Genomic DNA, 19,060 nt, shown 5'->3' on the forward strand with positions numbered 1-19,060 from the left:
CTCTTTGTTCAAAGGCTGAAACGGTGCTTGAACCCCTGGCATTCTGATGCTCTACCAACTGAGTCATGAGCAACAATGGGTCATATGGAGCTTGAGATGGCCTCGTGGTTATGGTTTGGGATGAGCAACCTGAATGTTGAGTGCACAAATCACAGGTGACTTGTGAACTGAATTTAACCAGTCTGGTTATTCGTGGGCTAGCACCTGAACAAAAACAGGCAGTGCAAACTGCTGGATCATCATAATCCAGTGATTCCTGGGGTATGGTAGGGTCATGGTTATGTTAGCGGACTTGTAACCTAGAGATCGCCAGTTCAACTTGCTAATGGATTTTTTCTTTTTGGAAAATCTGTAAACATAAAAAGCTATCATCAGTATAAGTGACCATGAAGCTGCCAGATTGAAGTAAAAACTCAAGTTGTTCACGAATGTCTTTTGAGAAAAAAAACCTGTGTCCTTACAACTGATCTATCTGCATACCAGTACCAAATCAATACGTTTGGCTCATCACTGCCCTCTGAAGCAGCCGAGGAAGTCATATCAAACCGCTACTAAGCCATTCAAGACAGACAAGTGTAACCAGCGAAGGGCAATAAACACCAGCCTTGCCAGAAACACCCACACCTTGACAATAAATTAGAAAAAAAGTTACTGGTGGAAAACCTGACTAATTTAGAAGTTCAGAGAACATCCTTACTTGTGCAATAAGCTTTGCCTTTCTTTCTTCCTATCTAACAATTTTCTACTGATCACAATACAGTAAAAATAAGAAACATTTTTGGTGCTATTTTCTTTGCATGACTGCAAATTTCCTTGATGTAAACGTGTAAACAAATTGCATGCTATCAGCATTATAGACACAAGAGCTGATGTGAGATTGCAGGGCTGAGTCACCATCCTCTGACTCCCTAATTATGGAGGAAGTTTGAGTAGCCAGCTGGTGTTGCAATGAGCTTGTCAATGAGCTTCTGCTTGCTTTCAATAAGCTCCAGACATCATGGAAGGCTTCTATGGTAGTAAAACAGCACAACCAACTTTGCACCAACTGTATGTGCGTGAAAACTATTTTCAGTGCTTTGAAGTTGGAGTTAATTAAATCCAATTAAGCAGAGATGCATTTCAAAGCAAAGGGACCAAAATATATAATGTTCTATTTATTGGCTGTACTGAAGATTTCACACTGTAATCCAATACCTACCCTAATTATGCAGCAATAATCAGGTTCCTTGTTCCCCACATACACCTCAATGAGCAGGTCCTCAGCTTGCACAACCTGAAGAAAACATTTTCTAGACATGTCACATTTTCTTAGCAATAGCTAATTCCTTTATTGACAGCTGTTTTATTTTTGGAATCCTGAACAGGCATTAGCTTTCAAAAGTTATCTTTTTCTATTTTGAATGTTGTTTCATTAAAAAATAATTTTACACAAAGTAACGAATTTGTGTAGAAACACTCAGCCACCACAGAAAGCAGCATGCGAAGAAAGATATTTTCGAACAATGTGGATGTAGGCTTGTGCTTTGTTGGCTATCCAAATCCAATGCCTATCCTTAATGTTGTAGCTTGCAATATATTTTGGATTGACAGTAATTAAGTACTTTTTGTGATTGCGTATCTGGTAAGGTGAAAAATTCAAAAATATCGACAAGTTTATTAAATTCTCCTGCTCGATCACACAATTGGTCTTGCATTATTGCTGAAACTCAGGGAAGAGAGCAGGTTCCCAGAACTATGGATCAATTGCCAATTCCCTCATTCATTTGGGATGAAGTTAGTAAAAGGTTGACATCATCCTAATATGTTTTATTCACACCAAGAACTTGAGTATTTTGAGCAATAGAAAAAGGCCATTGGGTCTCTTTTCCACATCATACATCAGCAACAAATACTGTTGTTTCCTCAGTAATAATCTGTAATGGCCAGTTCAAAACAATAAACGCTAACAGCCACTAAGATGGAGAATTCAATATAGTTGAACATAAGAAGGAAGTTTTCCAAAAAAAAAAAGCCCTGGTCTCCTCCATAGTGCAAAACCAGTCCATTATGTAAATTAACTTTGAATTAAAATTCTATACTGCAAGCATATTATGCTGTTAGTGTTCATAATACTGACAGAATGTGGTTAACACTACTCTTTTATAAAGCATTCACATAATCAAACTATAAAGGAATCTTGCTCTAATGAAATTAATTAAAACTTAACAATTAGTGGGGAAGCTGGAATGTCTTTGCTATAAGTTATTAAAAATGTGCATTTTTAAACAGATTAAAACATGTTGTCATATACAAACAAATTAAATGTAAACTCTTTTATCTCAAAACAATCAACTAATTGCAAGTGCAAGCAATTAATTTTTCCAAAATTATGACTTTACTTTCAGCTATTTTTGTTCTTGAGATGTGGGTAACATTGCCAATTCTACATTAAATGCCCATCCCTAGTTGTTCTAAGATGGTGGTTAGATTCTGGAACCATTGCAGGCTTGTGGTGATGAGGCTACCACAATGATGTTACATAGGGGATTCCAGGGGTTATGATCCAGAAAAGATGAAGGAACATTAGTTGATGTCCAAGTCTGGATGATGTGTAACCTGGAGAGGGGATGGTGTTGCTACTCTTGTTCTTCTAAATGGTAGAAGTTGTAGGGCTGTGTGGCATGGGTGTTAAAACAAGAGTTGTTGTGTGCATCTTACAGAAAGTATAGACTGTGGCCACAAGAGGGTGGGGTACTGAGTTGAATGGCAGGCATACCAATCATGTAGACAGCTCTGTCCTGGATGGCATTGAGTAATGAATATTCCATCACACTCCTTAACTGGGTCTTGTAGATTTTGGAGGTGTATAAAAGGGAAATGGGATGAGTGACTTGTTGCAGAGCACCCAACCTCTGCTCAGCTAGAGTACATATTGTATGTCCCTTGTTCTCAGTAGTATTTCCTCCAATTGTATTTAACATGAGAGACAATGTTGAAAAACAGAAAAGCAATAATTGACAACAGGGTCTGCAACAGGCAGAGAGAGAGAGCGAGAGAAAGGGAGATCTTAGCACTGAGTGTAAGCAGGGTTCCAAATCCAGTCTAATAGAATGCTTGCAAATGCATTCCATTAGTGAACATGTCAGGGTGAAGTGGTGTAATTCCTTTTTTGAATCTGGAATTCATATATGGCCTTAGGCTCTGTCTCAATAATGTCATAACTGTACTAAAACATTATCCATATGAGCACTGGTACTCTGTGACACTCAGCAGTTCTGACTGTCTATCGAAACAACACTGAGTTGAAATATAACAGCTCACACAAATTTATTGCATACTGGCAGACATCTGACTAGTGTGTGAATAAACCTCCCTAAAATGTATAAAATGAACTGTATGGCTTTAAATATTAAAAGTTTGAAAGCCAACAGTTCACTAAATAGAATATTATTGATTACTATGTATCAAAAGCTAAATCAAAAGTTAAATCTTACAAACCAACACGTTCACACCTGTGTGTCTTTCCATGTCGTTATGAAGCTATTTTCTATCTCCATCTGTTTCACCTGGTCTTCATTAACCTGTTTCAAACAAAGCACAGGAACATTAATCAAAAAGTACAAAGAAGTGATGAGTTATGTACCTGTAGGTGGCAAAAAAATTAACCAATCCATTTATTCTATGAAGGATAAATTAGATAAATAGATCAGGGATAGCCATCCTACACTTATCCTGTAGCACTGACAATAGTCCTCCCTCCCTTGAATCTTGGTTACTTGTCCCTTTGTGCTTTCAGGGGTTTTTAATTAAAACTTGTTTCTCGTAGTTGATCTGGAGTATAAAAGAACTTATTTGACTGTTGATACGGAAGAAGTTTCCAGGAAAAACATGTTGAAAGTCTGCTGGGAGAATGAGAAAACTGAGGGAAAAATTCCTGTCCAAAGACTAAATTCTGCATTAAATACAGGCCTTGTTATCTTTTCTCCAAAGCTGCTCTTTCTCTTACCCCAGTTTTTGTGTTTGACATATATACATAGCTCTTGCCTGTCCTTTGAGGTGAAGGTGGCCACATTCATCATCTGGGATGTTTGTTAGGGTTCCGGTAGGTGACAGCTAATGCTGATCTGCACTTGGAAGGTTCCTCTGAAACTAGGTCAGGATATCACAAACGATTGACTTTGAATGGGTTGCTGGCTCAGGATTTCCTCCCCTTGTGTTTTCTCTCTGCTTCTGATACGAGCTTACTTTTGAAGGAGGTCACACTGTTCTTTATTTGATTGTGCCAGGTGCAGGTGGGTGAGCTTCACCCAGGACTTGAATTCAATGCTAAACTCCTAAGTGACACCTTCAGGGTGTCCTTCCAGGACTTCCTTTGGCCACCATTTGACCTCAGACTCAAGCTCTCCATAGGAGTTTCGCTTTGGTAAGTGATTATCAGGTATTCTGGCTACATGACCAGCCTACCTCATTAATGATTGTCTCAATATGGCATGTATGTTTGGCATGCCAACTCCCAGTGTCTGGTTATTTGTCCTGAAAAACACATACACACACACACCCCACATGTATTGAATAAATACATAAGTATAAATGCACAAACATACCTTTAATAAGCATTGTTCTGCTTCGCCAACTTCTTTGGGGCACACAACAGAAATTAGATACTTAATCTTTAGTCAATTGAACAATGATTTTGTTTGGTCATTAAAGCTTCTTTGCTTTCTTCGCAATGTGGCTGAATCTTCTAATTCTCCAGGTGGGATTTAATAATGCCTGCTGGGGTGGCCATGATAGCAGGGGCGAACAAGAGAATTGGTGGGAATCCCTTCATCTGATTCCAGGAGGCAGGAAAACTGTCGCACATTTAGTGGGGAGCCAGAAAGGCCCAACATGGGAATCCTGTTCGCTGGTGGCGGGATATCAATTAGGCTCATTAACAAACCACTTGAGAGCAATTATCCCCGAGCTGAATGGTTGAGGGACACGGCATCAAGAAGGTGGGGGGAGATCTCCTGAAAGCCACCCCCTGCCCTTCCATTCAACCCCTTCCCATCTTGCCAGTGACCACCTCCCAAGGACCCCCATGCTGCCCACACTTATCTCTCTGGACTGATCCAGCAATAACCTTGGTGGAGCCCTCAGTGCATTACTGACATCAGTCGCTGCTCTTGGTGGTGTTGCTGGTACTGATGGTACCTGATGACCTCTGATTGGCTGGGAGCTCTCGGGGGTGGGATGTCTGTCAAACTGGGGCCTTGATTGAGTGGGAGGCCTGATGCCATCCAGATAAATGCCTGGTTGAACTATTTTTGGGCCTCCTGGAGAGAAGTAAAGCGAGGCTCCCACTGTTTCTCCGAACAGTGGATGAGACCCACACCGCACAAACTAGGGGGTGAATAATACGGGAAGGAGATGAACAGTGCAAGACGACACACTCCACGCCAGCCAGTCCCGCAGCCATAAAGCGCTAGGGGCTGATTAACGAGGGCCAAGTGGGACTTCCACCCCTCATTGGGTGGAAATCCTGCCCTCTGGAGCTGCCGGCCAATCCCATCAGTCCCGGCAGCGCCAGGAAGGCATCAGTGGCCACTGCCGCCACTGCTGGAGAAGAAAAGACGCCAAGGTCTTGGATCTGCGTAGCTGGCAAATATGGGGCCTTGGGCCGAGAGGGTTTGGGTAGGTTAGGGAGAGGAGTAGTGGGGCGGGTGTGGGATTAAGGGATGGAGCAGGTAGGAAGGAAGGGGGCGGGTTCAACCAAAGGTGGAGCCAACCCGCGATCAGCAAAGGGCAGCCCCCGAAGAGCGACCCTGCCGTTTCTTTCCACTCTTTAACCACTTGAGATGAAAGATTGGGTTTCCTGCTCCTGCACTGCTGCCCATGTCAAATGCTTTACAGCATGGGCAACGTATTATCAGGGTTGGGCACACACCACAGTTTACGTGCCTCTCCCACCTGTGGGAAACATGCCTGCCGGGGGCATTTAAAATTCAGCTGGAAAATTCTGCCCTATCTCTTTCTATGAAAAAATCTTGGAACTCCAAGATTATCCTGGAGAGTGAAGATAATGCCATCACAAACCAATTCCTGGAACCTCGCTACTGTACACTTTTAATTTTCGCCTCAGAGACTTGTCTGAGCTCGCTGATTTCTCTGCCTCTAAAATTGCAGCAATTCACTCAGCTGCCTCCTCCCCTTCCTTTTGATTTAGTCCTCACCAATGGATCACAAAGTACTCTCTCGTTTCACAGGAGCCAGAGGGTTCGATTACGCTAGCTCCATGGAGAGGGGCTAGAGGGTGGGTGGCTAGGGTATGTGTGGGGAATAGGGAAAGACACATCAGGGTAGTTCCCCCATAAATTCTCGCCACTGAGGGAGTTTCCCTGGGCTGAACTAGGAAGAGAATTGGCTGCTCATTGAAAGAGGCACACAGCCAATTAAAGCGATTGAGATACCAATTAGGGGCGATTTTGCATGTTTCACTGCATTTTACTGCCAGTGGACCTGGCTGGGGGTCAGGGGGGGAGGAGTAACATAGGAGTTAGCGAGGCATTGAGCATGAAAGGCTGCAATTCTGGACGATCCGGATCCAGCAGAGCGCTTCACCCTCTATCCCAGTGGGCTTGCTGCTCTCGATCTCACACATTTCTGCACTGCTTTGTAGCCCGGAGGGAGTGGTTCCATGCCGACGGGGCCTGCAACATGGGCCCAGCCGCTATCCTGAATAGAATGGCGAGTTCAGGGGTAGGCTCCTCCTGGAAGATTGCTGAGCCAGTCCTGCCACCAGCAATTATGTGCTTGGGACTCCCATTTGGTCCTGACATCAGGGCCTTCAAGCCAGCTGGAAAAATCCGTTCACAGCTTGAGTTCATTCTGCCATTCAGTCAGATCATGTAGATCTGTAGCTCGACTCCATTTACCTGTATTTTTTCCTATCCCTCGAAACCTTTACCCCTGACAAAGAGCCAATTTTACACACCCTCCCCTTGTAATTAAATCCTTTATATATAATTCTGGCAGATCACCATGATGCCAGGGGGGTCGACAGTAATGGGGGAAAGGAAATGGGTAACTGGGGGAGGGGAAAGGAGTGGGTATCTGAAGAAAAATGTTAGACGCACCAGGCTGTCTAAATCAAAAGTGAAACGAGAGTCGTGGTGGGAGAGAACAGGTGCGCATTGCTCCATTGGTGGGTTGGCGGACAACTGAAAGTGAATTCCAGCAGGTAGCATTGAAAATGCTCAGGACATGAAGATGAGCGTGATACGGCAAGGATCTGTGTGCATGGGAGTGTGCTTCCATGATGCTCCAAAAGGCCCTGCCACACACACTTCTCCCTCCAGAATTACTCGTGGGCCAGCTGCTCCCTCTGCGGTGAGAGATGATGAGGTTGAGGGGATCACAGGCAAAGGTGACTCAGGGAAGATGACAGCCTCTGGGATTCTTGAGTAGATGACCCAGCTGCTGCTCCTCCTCCCTTCGGGTGCCTGATGGCCCCAACCTGACTCCTTGAAGGGAAGGAGCAACTGGGGGGACATTGAGTTGCCCCGTTTCCCTCTTGCATTGCCACTGCAGGAACTCACCCATGGCTACCACGATGGAGTGCAAGTCTGTACACATCAGCATTGTCTGCTGAACCAAAGTCTCTATGGTGTTCGCTATCCTTCCCAAGGAGACCTCCATACGCACACATGTGGGCGCCACTTAATCAGAGAGCAGGTGGACACTCTCCTCCGAATCACGTGCCACTCTGTTGAGGGCTTCCAGCAGCTCTGTGAGATGTTTCTCTGCCTTCTGCTGACTCTCCAGGATGAGTTGGAAGGCCGAACCCAGAGGCTCATCATCTGACTTGGATGTCACATTTGGCTCTTCACCGTGATCTACCAGCCACAGCCCTTTTCCTTTGGGAATGTCCAGGTGAACGTGCACATTCCCTTCCTTCCTGAAAATCCCACCCCCCATCCACATTAACCTCCCTGATCTCCTCCTTCCCATTCACTGGGTTTGTGTCTGCCTCCGAGTCCCCATCAACCACCCTCTCCATCTCCTCTACCGATACCGTCGCACCCTCACCCTCCCACCCAACTGCCTCACTCCGCTATTGGTTATTCTCACCATTCCCTCCTCCCACACCCACCCTCTGTTTGCTCCTCAGGAGGCAGTCATGGAATCAACAGAGCCCTCCCTTGCACGTTCCCCCGACATCCCCCCGCTCCTGACCCCTTCCTCTCTTGAAACTCCTTCCTCCCACCCCCGGACGCCCACCTCCGCTTGGAGCTCCTTTCCCCTCCCCCCAACACCCACCCCTGACTCCCCCCTCCTCCATAGTCCTTACCCCTTCCTGACTCTTTCTTGACCCTTACTTCTCCCCCCCTCCCAATTCCTTCCTCCAGCCTTACTCCTTCCCCTCTCTGGACTCTGTCCTCCACCCTTACTCCTGCCCCGCTCCTGACTTCTTCCTCCCCTCAAGCTCCTTCCTCCCACCAGACTCTTTCCTCCCCCTGGACTCCTTTCCCCCTTCGGACTCCTTCCCCCACTCCGAACTCTTTTTCCTTACACCTTCCTCCCCCCTCACCCCTGTAAATAAAGTTACATGTCAATTGGCAAATCTAGGATTTTAAGGTGTTAATCCTAGGGTTAGCTGCATCAGGTTAGCAACATAAAATGGCAGAATTGACTTTAGCTACTTAGGATGGCTGATAACTTGAATTATTGCCAATGTATTTATAAAACAAAGGAAGCCTTCAGATGGTGAGAAAATTGGAATGCTGCCAAAATAGACATCTGTGCTTAGAGTCAGTCTGAACATGAAATCATTTCAGATAAGCAGAAGTTAAGCCTTGAAACACCAACCATTTCAAACACCCCATTACACAGGTTAGAGAGAAAACATTTAACCTTCCCTAATTCTAAGATAGACAACGAAAGCTTGTTTCGTCTCTGCAGACACTGTCTTTAAAAGTACACACCATTAACATTAAGCCAGTCAGCCATCTTTGGAACATAAAGGGTCAGAGTTCTCTTTCGAGAATTCCCCTGGGTTGAGACAGGGATACATCAAAATTCAATATAACCATCTTGAATTAGTGAGTAAATATCTTTCTTAATTGTTGCTGTTTGTTTGAGTCATCCAACAATATTTGCTGATAAGGTGGATTTATAAATTTGATCTATTTAAGACTACATTATTGACACGTTATACTTAGCTTTAGTTATCATTTATAACTTTATTTCAATAAAGTGTATATGTTTTTGAAGCACGTAGAATGTGTAGTCTGAATTATTTCTTATCTCGGGGATCCACATAAATAAACTACTCTAGAAGTCTTAGTAAGATTTCTCAGAGCTGATATTGGTAAACTTTCAAAGAAGTTGGTCTACTAAGACAAGCCTCAATGTCATTGAGTTTTACAGCATGGAAAGAGGCCCATCATGTCTGCGCCAGTCATCAAGCCCCTATCTACTCTAATCCCATTTTCCAGGACTTGGCCCGTAGCCTTGTATGCTAAGGCGTTTCAAGTATTCATCCAAATACTTCTTAAATGTTGTGAGGGTTCCTGCCTCTATCACCCTTTCAGGCAGTGTGTTCTAGATACCCCCCACCCTCTGGGTGAAAAAAGCTTTCCTCAAATCCCCTCTAAACCTCCTGCCCCTTACTTTAAATCTATGCCCCCTGGTTATTGACACTTCCACTAAGGGGAAAAGTTTCTTTCTATCTATGCCCATCATAATTTTGTACACCTCAATCAGGTCCCCCCCTCAGCCTTCTCTGCTCTAAGGAAAAGAATCCCAGCCTATCTAGTCTCACTTTATTACCGAAATGCTCCAGCCCAGGGAACATCTTAGTGAATCTCCTCTGCACTCTCTCCAGTGCAATCACATCCTTCTTATACCAGAACTGCACACAGTACTCCAGATGTGGCTTAACTAACATTTTATACAGTTCTATCATAACCTCCCTGCTCTTGTATTCAATGCCTTGACTAATAAAGGCAAGTACCCCATATGCCTTCTTAATCACCTTATCTACCTGTCCTGCTCCCTTCAAGGATTTATGGACATGCACACCAAGGTCCTGCTGATCCCCTGTATTCCCTAGGGTTCCAGCATTCATCGTGTACTCCCTAGCCTTGTTAGTCCTCCCAAAATGCATCACCTCACACTTCTCAGGATTAAATTCCATTTGCCATTGTTCTGCCCATCTGACCAACCCGTCTACATCGTCCTGTAGTCTAAGGCTTTCCTCCTCGCTATTTACCACACCAGCAATTTTCGTGTCATCTGCGAACTTACTGATCATACCTCCTACATTCATAGCTAGACCATTAATGTACACTTAAAACAGCAAGGGACCCAGCAGTGAGCCCTGCAGTATGCCACTGGACACAGGCTTCCAGTCACAAAAACAACCTTCGACCATCACCCTCTGCCTCCTGCCACTAGGCCAATTTTGGATCCAATTTGCCAAATTGCCCTGAATCCCATGGGCTCTTACCTTCTTGACCAATCTCCCACGCGAGACCTTGTCAGAAGCCTTACTGAAATCTATGTAGACTTCATCAACTGCACTACCCTCATCTACACAACTAGTCACCTTCTTGAAAAATTCAATAAAATTTGTTGGACATGATCACCCCCTGACAAAGCCATGCTGACTATCCTTGATTAATCCTTGCCTCTCCAAGTGGAGATTAATTCCGTCCCTTTTTCCAAAGGTTTCCCTACCACTGGTGTTAGACTCACTGGCCTGTAATTACCTGGTTTATCCCTACTACCATTCTTGAATAATGGTACCACATTCACTGTCCTCCAGTCCCCTGGCACGTCTCCTGTGGCCAGAGAGGATTTGAAAATTAGTGTCAGGGCCCCTGCAATCTCCTCCTTGGGATACATCTCTTCTGGGCCTGTGGATCTATCCACTTTTAAGCCCGCTAAAACCGTTAATACCTCCTCCCTCTCAATGCTAATTTGTTCAAGTATATCACAGTCCCCCTCCCTGATTTCTATGCCTACATCGTCCTTCTCTACAGTGAATACAGATACAAAATACTCATTTAAAACCTCACCTACGTCTTCTGGCTCCACGCACAGATTACCACTTTGGTCCCTAATGGGCTCTGGTTATCCTCTTGTCCCAATAAACTTATAAAATGCCTTTGGATTTTACTTTATTTTACCAGCAGTTTTTTTTCATGCCCCCTCTGCTCTTCTAATTTTTTTTTAAGTAACCCTCTGCAATTTCTATACTTCTCTAGGGCTTCTGCTGTTTTGAACCCTCAGTACCTACCTTAAGCTTCCCTTTTTTGCCTTATCCAATCCTGTACATTCCTTGACATCCAGGGTTCTCTGGACTTGTTGGTCCTATCCTTCACCTTTATGGGAACATCTTGGCCCTTCACTCTCACTATTTCCTTTTTGAATAACTCCCATTGCTCTGATGTAGATTTTCCTATAAGTAGCTGCTCCCAGTCCACTTTGGCCACATCATGTCTTATCGTGTTAAAATCGGCCTTCCCCCAATTCAGAACCTTTGTTTCTGGTCCATCTTTGTCTTTTTCCATAACTACCTTAAATCTTACTGAGTTATGGTCACTATCACTGAAATGCTCCCCCACTGACACTTCTACCACTTGCCCGGTTTCATTCCCTAAAATTAGGTCCAGCATCGCCCCCTCTCTTGTAGGACTTTCTACTTGCTAGCTTATGCTCATGTGTTAATCAACGCCCTCAACTCATCTGCGTTACTCGCAAGACTCCTTGCATTAAAATAAATGCTCTCCAGCCTTGCCATGCTCCTTTGTGCCTTAACCTAACTATAAACGCTCTGCCTTCCAGACTGACATGGTTTTTCTTCTATACTTGTCTGTACATCACTCCCTACTATACCTCCACTCCATATCCTATTCTCCTGCCAAATTAGTTTAAACCCACACAACAGCGCTAGCAAACCACCACCGCTCCCCACCCCTGTAAAGATGTTGGCCCCGTTCCAGTTCAGGTGCAACCTGTCGGACCTTCCCCAAGAAACAGACCCAGAGATCCAGGAACCTAAAGCCCTCCCTCCTGCACTAACTCTCCAGCCACGCATTCATTTGCTCTATCCACCTATTCCTATACTCGTTAGCACATGGCACTGGAGGTAATCCAGAGATTACAACCTTTGAGGTCCTGCTTTTCAATCTGTTACCTAGCTCCCTAAATTCTTGTTGCAGGACCTTACCCCGCTTTCTACCTATGTCGTTGGTACCCAATGTGACCCACGATCTCTGACTGTTTGCCCTCTCCCTTCAGAATGCCCTGCAGCCGTTCAGTGTCATCCTTGACCCTGGCCCCAGGGAGGCAACACACCATCCTGGAGTCATGTCTGTGGCCACAGAAATGCTTGTCACTATTGAGTCTCCTACTACTATTGCTCTTCCTCTCTTTCTCCTCCCACCTTGTGCAGCTGGGCTCTGGTTGCACCCCCCAGAGGAACAATCACTCTCACCATTTTCCAACACAGAAAAACTGTTCTTGAGTGAGATGCACTCTGGGTATTTCCTAACTACCTGCCTGCCTCCCTTCTTCTGACTGGTCGTCATCTATTCTTTTTCTGATTTCACTTCCTTAAGCTGTGGGGTGACCAGGTCTAAAAACGTGCTATCCACGTAACTCTCAGCCTCGCGGATGCACCGTTGTGTCTCCAGCTGATGCTCAAGCTTTGAAACCTGGCGCTCAAGCTGGTCAAACCGGTGGCACTTCCTGCAGATGTGGTCAACCCAGACTGCCAGGAGTGTCTATGACTTCCCACATACTGCAGGCCGTGCAACATACGGGACTGAGCTCCCCTGCCCTACCTTTAGTTAAAATACTCTTACACTAAATTTAAGCCAAGGGGAAAATGATTTAAGTTTCTTTCTTTTTTATACATAAAAAAGCTAGAACTCTTACTTTTCCTAATGTAGCTTTAAAGTGGAGAAAAACAACTTGCCCACTTCCTACCAATCAGCTCTCTGTTTTGCGCTGATGTCACTTTCGTCAGCCTTTTCACATTCTGGTGGGGTTCCCGTTGGGGTTAGCTGCTGCTCCAACTGGCTCCGTATGTCCCACCCTAAGATAATTTTGTGGGCTTTGAGACTCCTGGAGGAGAGGACTTGTATTTAAGGACCCAGTCTAAGACTATGTCCCTTTAATGCTTAGAATCTCTTTGAGTTGAGACTTTAAGCTAGCAATAAGTTCATGGGAATTGGCATACCTTACCCCACCCCCGACACCTTCGTTCCCCCTTCTCAACCTCACCCACCCCCCCGACATGCCTTCCTGCCTTCCTCTCCCAGTTGAACCTAGATCTTCCTCTCCCACTGCTCCCCCCATACATCTTCCTCTCCCAAACACAGCTGGACCTTCCTCTCCACCCCCTCAACCATCATCCATTGTAAGGAGACCCTCAAAGGAGACATTCCACTTTCTGTGAGCTGCTTTGCAGTGGAGCCATGTCCATGAGAACCCACCCAGCATGCGGCGGACATTCCTCTGGGGTCCTTTTGTTGTCGGGCTCCAGCATCTTCTGCTCCTTGGAGCAAGGCCCTGCCAGTAATTCCAGACTTCTGCACGTCACGCTTGTCAAGATGTGTTCTGCACCAGCGTGTTTTCCCGCCAATGTGGGCAGATGAACCAGCGGGTGGGATGGGGGGATGATTCTGGCAGGTTGGGCTTATAATGATATGCAGATGTATTACAATGAGATTCCCGGTATCCGAAGGCAGGAAAAGCGGCCCGCCATCGACAGACAAAGCAGACGATTGCAAACTGATTTCACAATGTCGTGAAACCGATTTTTGGCCTTCTCGCCATATTGCCTACTCACACCAAACACGCCCGACGCCGGCGGGCACGGAAAATTCCGCTCCTAGTTTCACGAAAATATAAATGCATTGTCTATTATTATCCGTTAATTATTATGTGCTTCATATTTCCTTCTTAGCCACAATTGTGAATGGTCGCTTAACTATATATGACAGAATAACCACTTTGATGATATCAATACTGTTAAAAAACACAACTTATAAAATTGCACTCTAATGGTGAGATAAGTTCAAGACGAGATCTGAATATTGAAGCAGCAAAGCTTTCTGGTTTAGTTTCTGTAGTAAGCACATGCAATGTGCTCGATATAGTCTATTGTAAATGTCCGATTTTTTATTTCTAGAAATCTATAGAAATTATTAATTGCCTGCTCCGATTTACAGCAATGCAAGTTATTCCAGTGAAGAATTCAGGATCATTGTTTGACCAAAAATGCATACTTACACCAAAGAGTTGAACGTACAAATTGATAAGATCCTCTGTAACATTCACTTCTTGTTTAGTTTGACCTTCTGTTTGGAATAAGTAGGGTGAAAACACCTGGGACAAACTGTGTGTGTTCATCTGATTCATCTTTGAACATTTCTGCACCCTGTAAGGAGGGAAGGGGGAGAAATAATTTAACACATATAAAACATGACTGCCAGAATGACACATTGCTGCTCTGGAGGTTTATGTAAAACTGCAGTTTCCTTGTAACCGAGGGACAATATCTGAACACTTTGCAGTGCACAACTATCTTTTCAATATTACATAACAAAAAGCAACTGTGATATGCAGTATGTTAGATAGCTCATGGTATTAAAGAAAGAGGGAGGACTGTTCAACTGAGGCCCAAAGCAGACAGAGAGTCTGGGACCCAGCCAATCTGAATGTTTGCATAAATTATCCTGAAGTCCAAAATAGGCCAGATCCACTACCAGTGGACATTGGGCCACTGGAAAATAACGCTGGAGAAGTAGTAGTGGGGAACAAAGAAATGGCGGAGGAACTGAATAGGTACTTTGTGTCAGTCTTCAGGTTGGAAGACACGAGTAACATCCCCGAAGTTCAAGAGACTCGGTGGGGGCAGAGGTGAGTATGGTGGCCATTACCAAGGAGAAGGTGCTAGGAAAACTGAAAGGTCCGAAGGTGGATAAAGCACCTGGACCAGATGGATTACACCCCAGAGTTCTGAAGGAGATAGCTGAAGAGATAGTGGAGGCGTTAGTGGTGATCTTTCAGGAATCACTGGAGTCAGGGAGGGTCCTAGAGGACTGGAAAATCGCGAATGTAACCCCCCTGTTTAAGAAGGGAGTGAGGCAAAGGACGAGAAATTACAGGCCGATTAACCTGACCTCGGTCGTTGGTAAGATTTTAGAGTCCATTATTAAGGATGAGATTTCAGAATACTTGGAAGTGCATGGTAAAATCGGGCAAAGTCAAGCATTGTTTCATCAAGGGGAGGTAATGCCTGACAAATCTGTTAGAATTCTTTGAGGAAGTAACGAGTAGGTTAGACAAAGGAGAGCCAATGGATGTTATCTACTTGGACTTCCAGAAGGCCTTTGACAAGGTGCCGCACAGGAGGCTACTCAGTAAGATAAGAGCCCATGGTGTTAGAGGCAAGGTACTAGCATGGATAGAAGATTGGCTGTCTGGCAGGAGGCAGAGAGTGGGGATAAGGGGGTCCTTCTCAGGAAGGCGGCCAGTGACTAGTGGAGTTCCGCAGGGGTCAGTGTTAGGACCACAACTTTTCACTTTTTACATTAATGATCTAGATGAAGGAACTGAGGGCATCCTGGCTAAGTTTGCAGATGATACAAAGACAGGTGGAGGGACAGGTAGTATTGAGGAGGCGGGGAGGCTGCAGAAGGATTTGGACAGGTTAAGAGAATGGGCAAAGAAGTGACAGATAGAATACAACATGGGGAAGTGTGAGGTCATGCACTTTGGTAGAAAGAATAGAGGCATAGACTATTTTCTAAATGGGGAGAGAATTCAGAAATCTGGAGTGCAAAGGGACTTGGGAGTTCTAGTCCAGGATTCTCTTAAGGTTAACTTGCAGGTTGAGTCGGTAGTAGGGAAGGCAAATGCAATGTTGGCATTTATTTCGAGAGGACTAGAATATAAAAGCAGGGATGTGCTGCTGCTGTGGTCAGACCACATTTAGAATATTGTGAGCAATTTTGGGCCCCGTATCTCAGGAAGGATGTGCTGGCCCTGGAGAGGGTCCAGAGGAGGTTCACGAGAACGATCCCAGGAATGAAAGGCTTAACATATGAGGAACGTTTGAGGACTCTGGTTCTATACTCGATGGAGTTTCGAAGGATGAGGGGGGATCTGATTGAAACTTACAGAATACTGAAAGGCCTGGATAGAGTGGATGTGGGGAAGATGATTCCATTAGTAGGAGAGACTAGGACCCAAGGGCACAGCCTCAGAGTAAAGGTAAGACCTTTTAGAACAGAGATGAGGAGAAACTTCTTTAGCCAGAGAGTGGTGAATCTGTGGAATTCATTGCCACAGAAGGCTGTGGAGGCCAGGTCATTGAGTGTATTTAAGACCGAGATAGATAGGTTCTTGACTGGTAAGTGGATCAAAGGTTACGGGGAGAAGGCGAGAGAATGGGGTTGAGAAACTTATCAGCCATGATTGAATGGCGGAGCAGACTCGATGGGACGAATGGCCTAATTTCTGCTCCTATGTCTTATGGTCTCATCAAAGGCAGCAGGAGTCAGCATGAATTCAGTGGCAGGCGGCCTCAGCCAGGGGCCTGTGGGAGCAATTCCCAGTCATAAAGAACTGCTGCTTGTTCTGGCCCACAGTGTGGTCCCCTGAGGATCTCAGAATATTATTGCAATCAGATCCCAACGACATCAGTAGGAAGCATCTGCTTATTTAAAGAAGGTCTCCGCTGCCTATCTGCAACTGGTCAAAGGAGCTATTAAGCTCAGGACACAGCAGAAAACCAGCGGCACCATAGATGGTGAGAGCTCCCATTTAAAATCCCAGTTTTCTGTCAGGGGAGGAGAATTCAAATTAGTTAAAATCAGTTAAAATTATCCACACTGCACTATACTTGAAGTTTGCCAATACTTAATTTTATCACAAATGTGGCTTTGGGTTTAAACATCGAGAGAGAAAGAGGCAGATACATATTGGGCTTCAACAAATCAAATGTTGTGACCTAGGCGACTTGCAACAAACTCTACAGAGGAACCAAACTTTATTACAATTGCTGCAGCAATAAGTGTTACAGTTCTTAGGGTTGCCACAGAAAATAAATATTCTGGCCCTTTTGTCTCTAAGGGCCTGAGGGAGAAGTCAAAGGTTTTGCAGTGCAGCAAGACTCTAATAACAAGAGAAGCTGGAGAATGGGACTGGAAGCTAGGTAAGTTTTGTTCCCGAGATATACAGCCGCAGGTGACCTCTCCTGAACTACAGACAATACAGCAGCTAAAATAAGTTTTCCTACAACAGCTGCATTGTATATCTATCTCAAATATCTAATTCGGAACACATGTACTGGAATTGAAAGAGACTTTTAATAGCTGCCCTATAGGAGGGAGAGAGAGAGAGAAGGGAATTGGACATTGCGGACGGAAAAACAGGAGGCTAACCTCCCGTGGCGTAACAATGGAAACACTTTGGGCCTGGTGAGTTTAGGATGACCAGATCTTGAAGGGACACTATTGGTCACCACTTGCCCCATTCCCTATTGCCAGCACCTCTGGATTCACCTTGCTGTACAACCTCATGCTACCACCACAACCAGCAAGCTGCCATTTTAGCCAGGGCAAATGCCCACAGCTCACCAGCAATGAACAATTGAGGGTTGCAAACTACATTGCTGTGGTGCTGAAACTGTCCTCATTGTAGAATCATGCTCCAATTCAGGTGCAATCTGATTTCTAGAACTATTGTAAAACAACCATCTGTTTGAGGAAGATAACAGGACTGTCAGTGTACCTGGTACTCCAGTTGCAGAGTATAAGGTGTAAGAATGTTTAGTTTTGCTATAACTTGATCAAATTTTTGAATAGCATGTTTTGCGAGGCCAAAAGACTTTTTGCAAAGTAAAAACTACTGAGTGCTGCAAGCTGTAAGGTGCTTCCTGGAATGAAAAAGTTAATTAGTGTGTAGACCTTAGCAAAACAATTAGGCCTAAACTTTAGCGTAAAGAGGCTCTCCATCTTTGCAAAAATGACAGCTGAAGCCTGGAAGTTCTGCCCTGAACCGGCCCTATCATTGTCGTGGGGGTAGGTGGGAGGCGTTGGGGAATGGGGCAGGTTCTAAATTGAATACCTATGGTTCACAGAGGCAACTGCACATGTTGAAGTGTAGCTGCCTCAGTCAGATCGGATTTTAGCTGGTGGGATGTCTAAGGCACAATGTGTGCACTTTAGCCCAGGTAGGTGAGGATCTAAATTTGCCATAGTTCTTTGGAGAGGTAGGGCACCCTTTTGGACATTATCCCGAATCAACTTTGGTAGGGGTAAGATGCCCTTTGAAATTGTTAAAAGTAGACATAAGTGTAAAAAGTACATCAACTCATTGGAACTGTCAAGCTTGTTGGAGCTGTCAACAGAACTGTCAAGATAGCTGTCAAGGGATATAAATCTCCTGCCCTTAAATTTTTTTTAAAAAAAAGCAGTTCACAGTGTTAAAAAAAAATGATTGCTTGCTATTCCACTCCAATGGTTGACATGTGCCTGAGCGCTATCATTACTGAATTGGTGCTGCATGACTATTTCATAATCTTTCATTATCACAGTGGGGTGCCTGTCAATTCACAGTTTGGTTGGCAACTCCAAGTAGTTATAAACTCTTTGAAGTGGGGCTATGAATATAAATGCTCATTTTCATAACGGATTAAAGGGATTAAAACGTAGTGAATGGATTTTTTTTTAACCAATGAGAATTTTTTTTGAAATAGTAAATTTATCAATAAACACTTAAAAATTTCATTTAATCTCAGCATGGGTCCCGAGGTTTGACCATGGTGGATAAGGGCTCAGTTGACATGGTAGGCGTAAGGGGAAAGGGTGACGGCATGGGTTGGCCCTAAGTTGGCATAGGGGCTATAGGGGCCATGAGGATGGGTGGATGGCCATAGGTTGGCATGGAGGGTATGAGGGTCCATGGGCGGAGATTTGGTGGGTGCATGAGGTGGCATGGGTTGGTATAGATAAGACAAAGTGTTTCAATATTGTGATACTGGATAGCCAGTATGCACAGCTCTAAGCATAAATAACAA

At 44.6% G+C, this 19,060-nt stretch overlaps 1 protein-coding gene across 5 annotated transcripts in view; it reads right to left on the reverse strand.

Annotated features, from left to right (window-relative positions):
* The window catches only part of arap2 (ArfGAP with RhoGAP domain, ankyrin repeat and PH domain 2), a 454,954-nt gene that overhangs the window by 86,838 nt on the left and 349,056 nt on the right, over nucleotides 1-19,060 (reverse strand). For all 5 annotated transcript variants that reach the window (XM_078546079.1, XM_078546088.1, XM_078546071.1 and 2 more), the window contains 3 exons: nucleotides 14,266-14,413; nucleotides 3,492-3,560; nucleotides 1,199-1,273 (listed from right to left, as the gene is read on the reverse strand). In XM_078546079.1, the coding sequence (XP_078402205.1) occupies nucleotides 1,199-1,273; nucleotides 3,492-3,560; nucleotides 14,266-14,413 (292 nt within the window). The remainder of the gene's footprint in view (nucleotides 1-1,198; nucleotides 1,274-3,491; nucleotides 3,561-14,265; nucleotides 14,414-19,060) is intronic.

Source organism: Cetorhinus maximus, chromosome 1, assembly GCF_964194155.1.
Source record: "Cetorhinus maximus chromosome 1, sCetMax3.hap1.1, whole genome shotgun sequence".
Taxonomy (NCBI): Eukaryota; Metazoa; Chordata; class Chondrichthyes; order Lamniformes; family Cetorhinidae; genus Cetorhinus; species Cetorhinus maximus.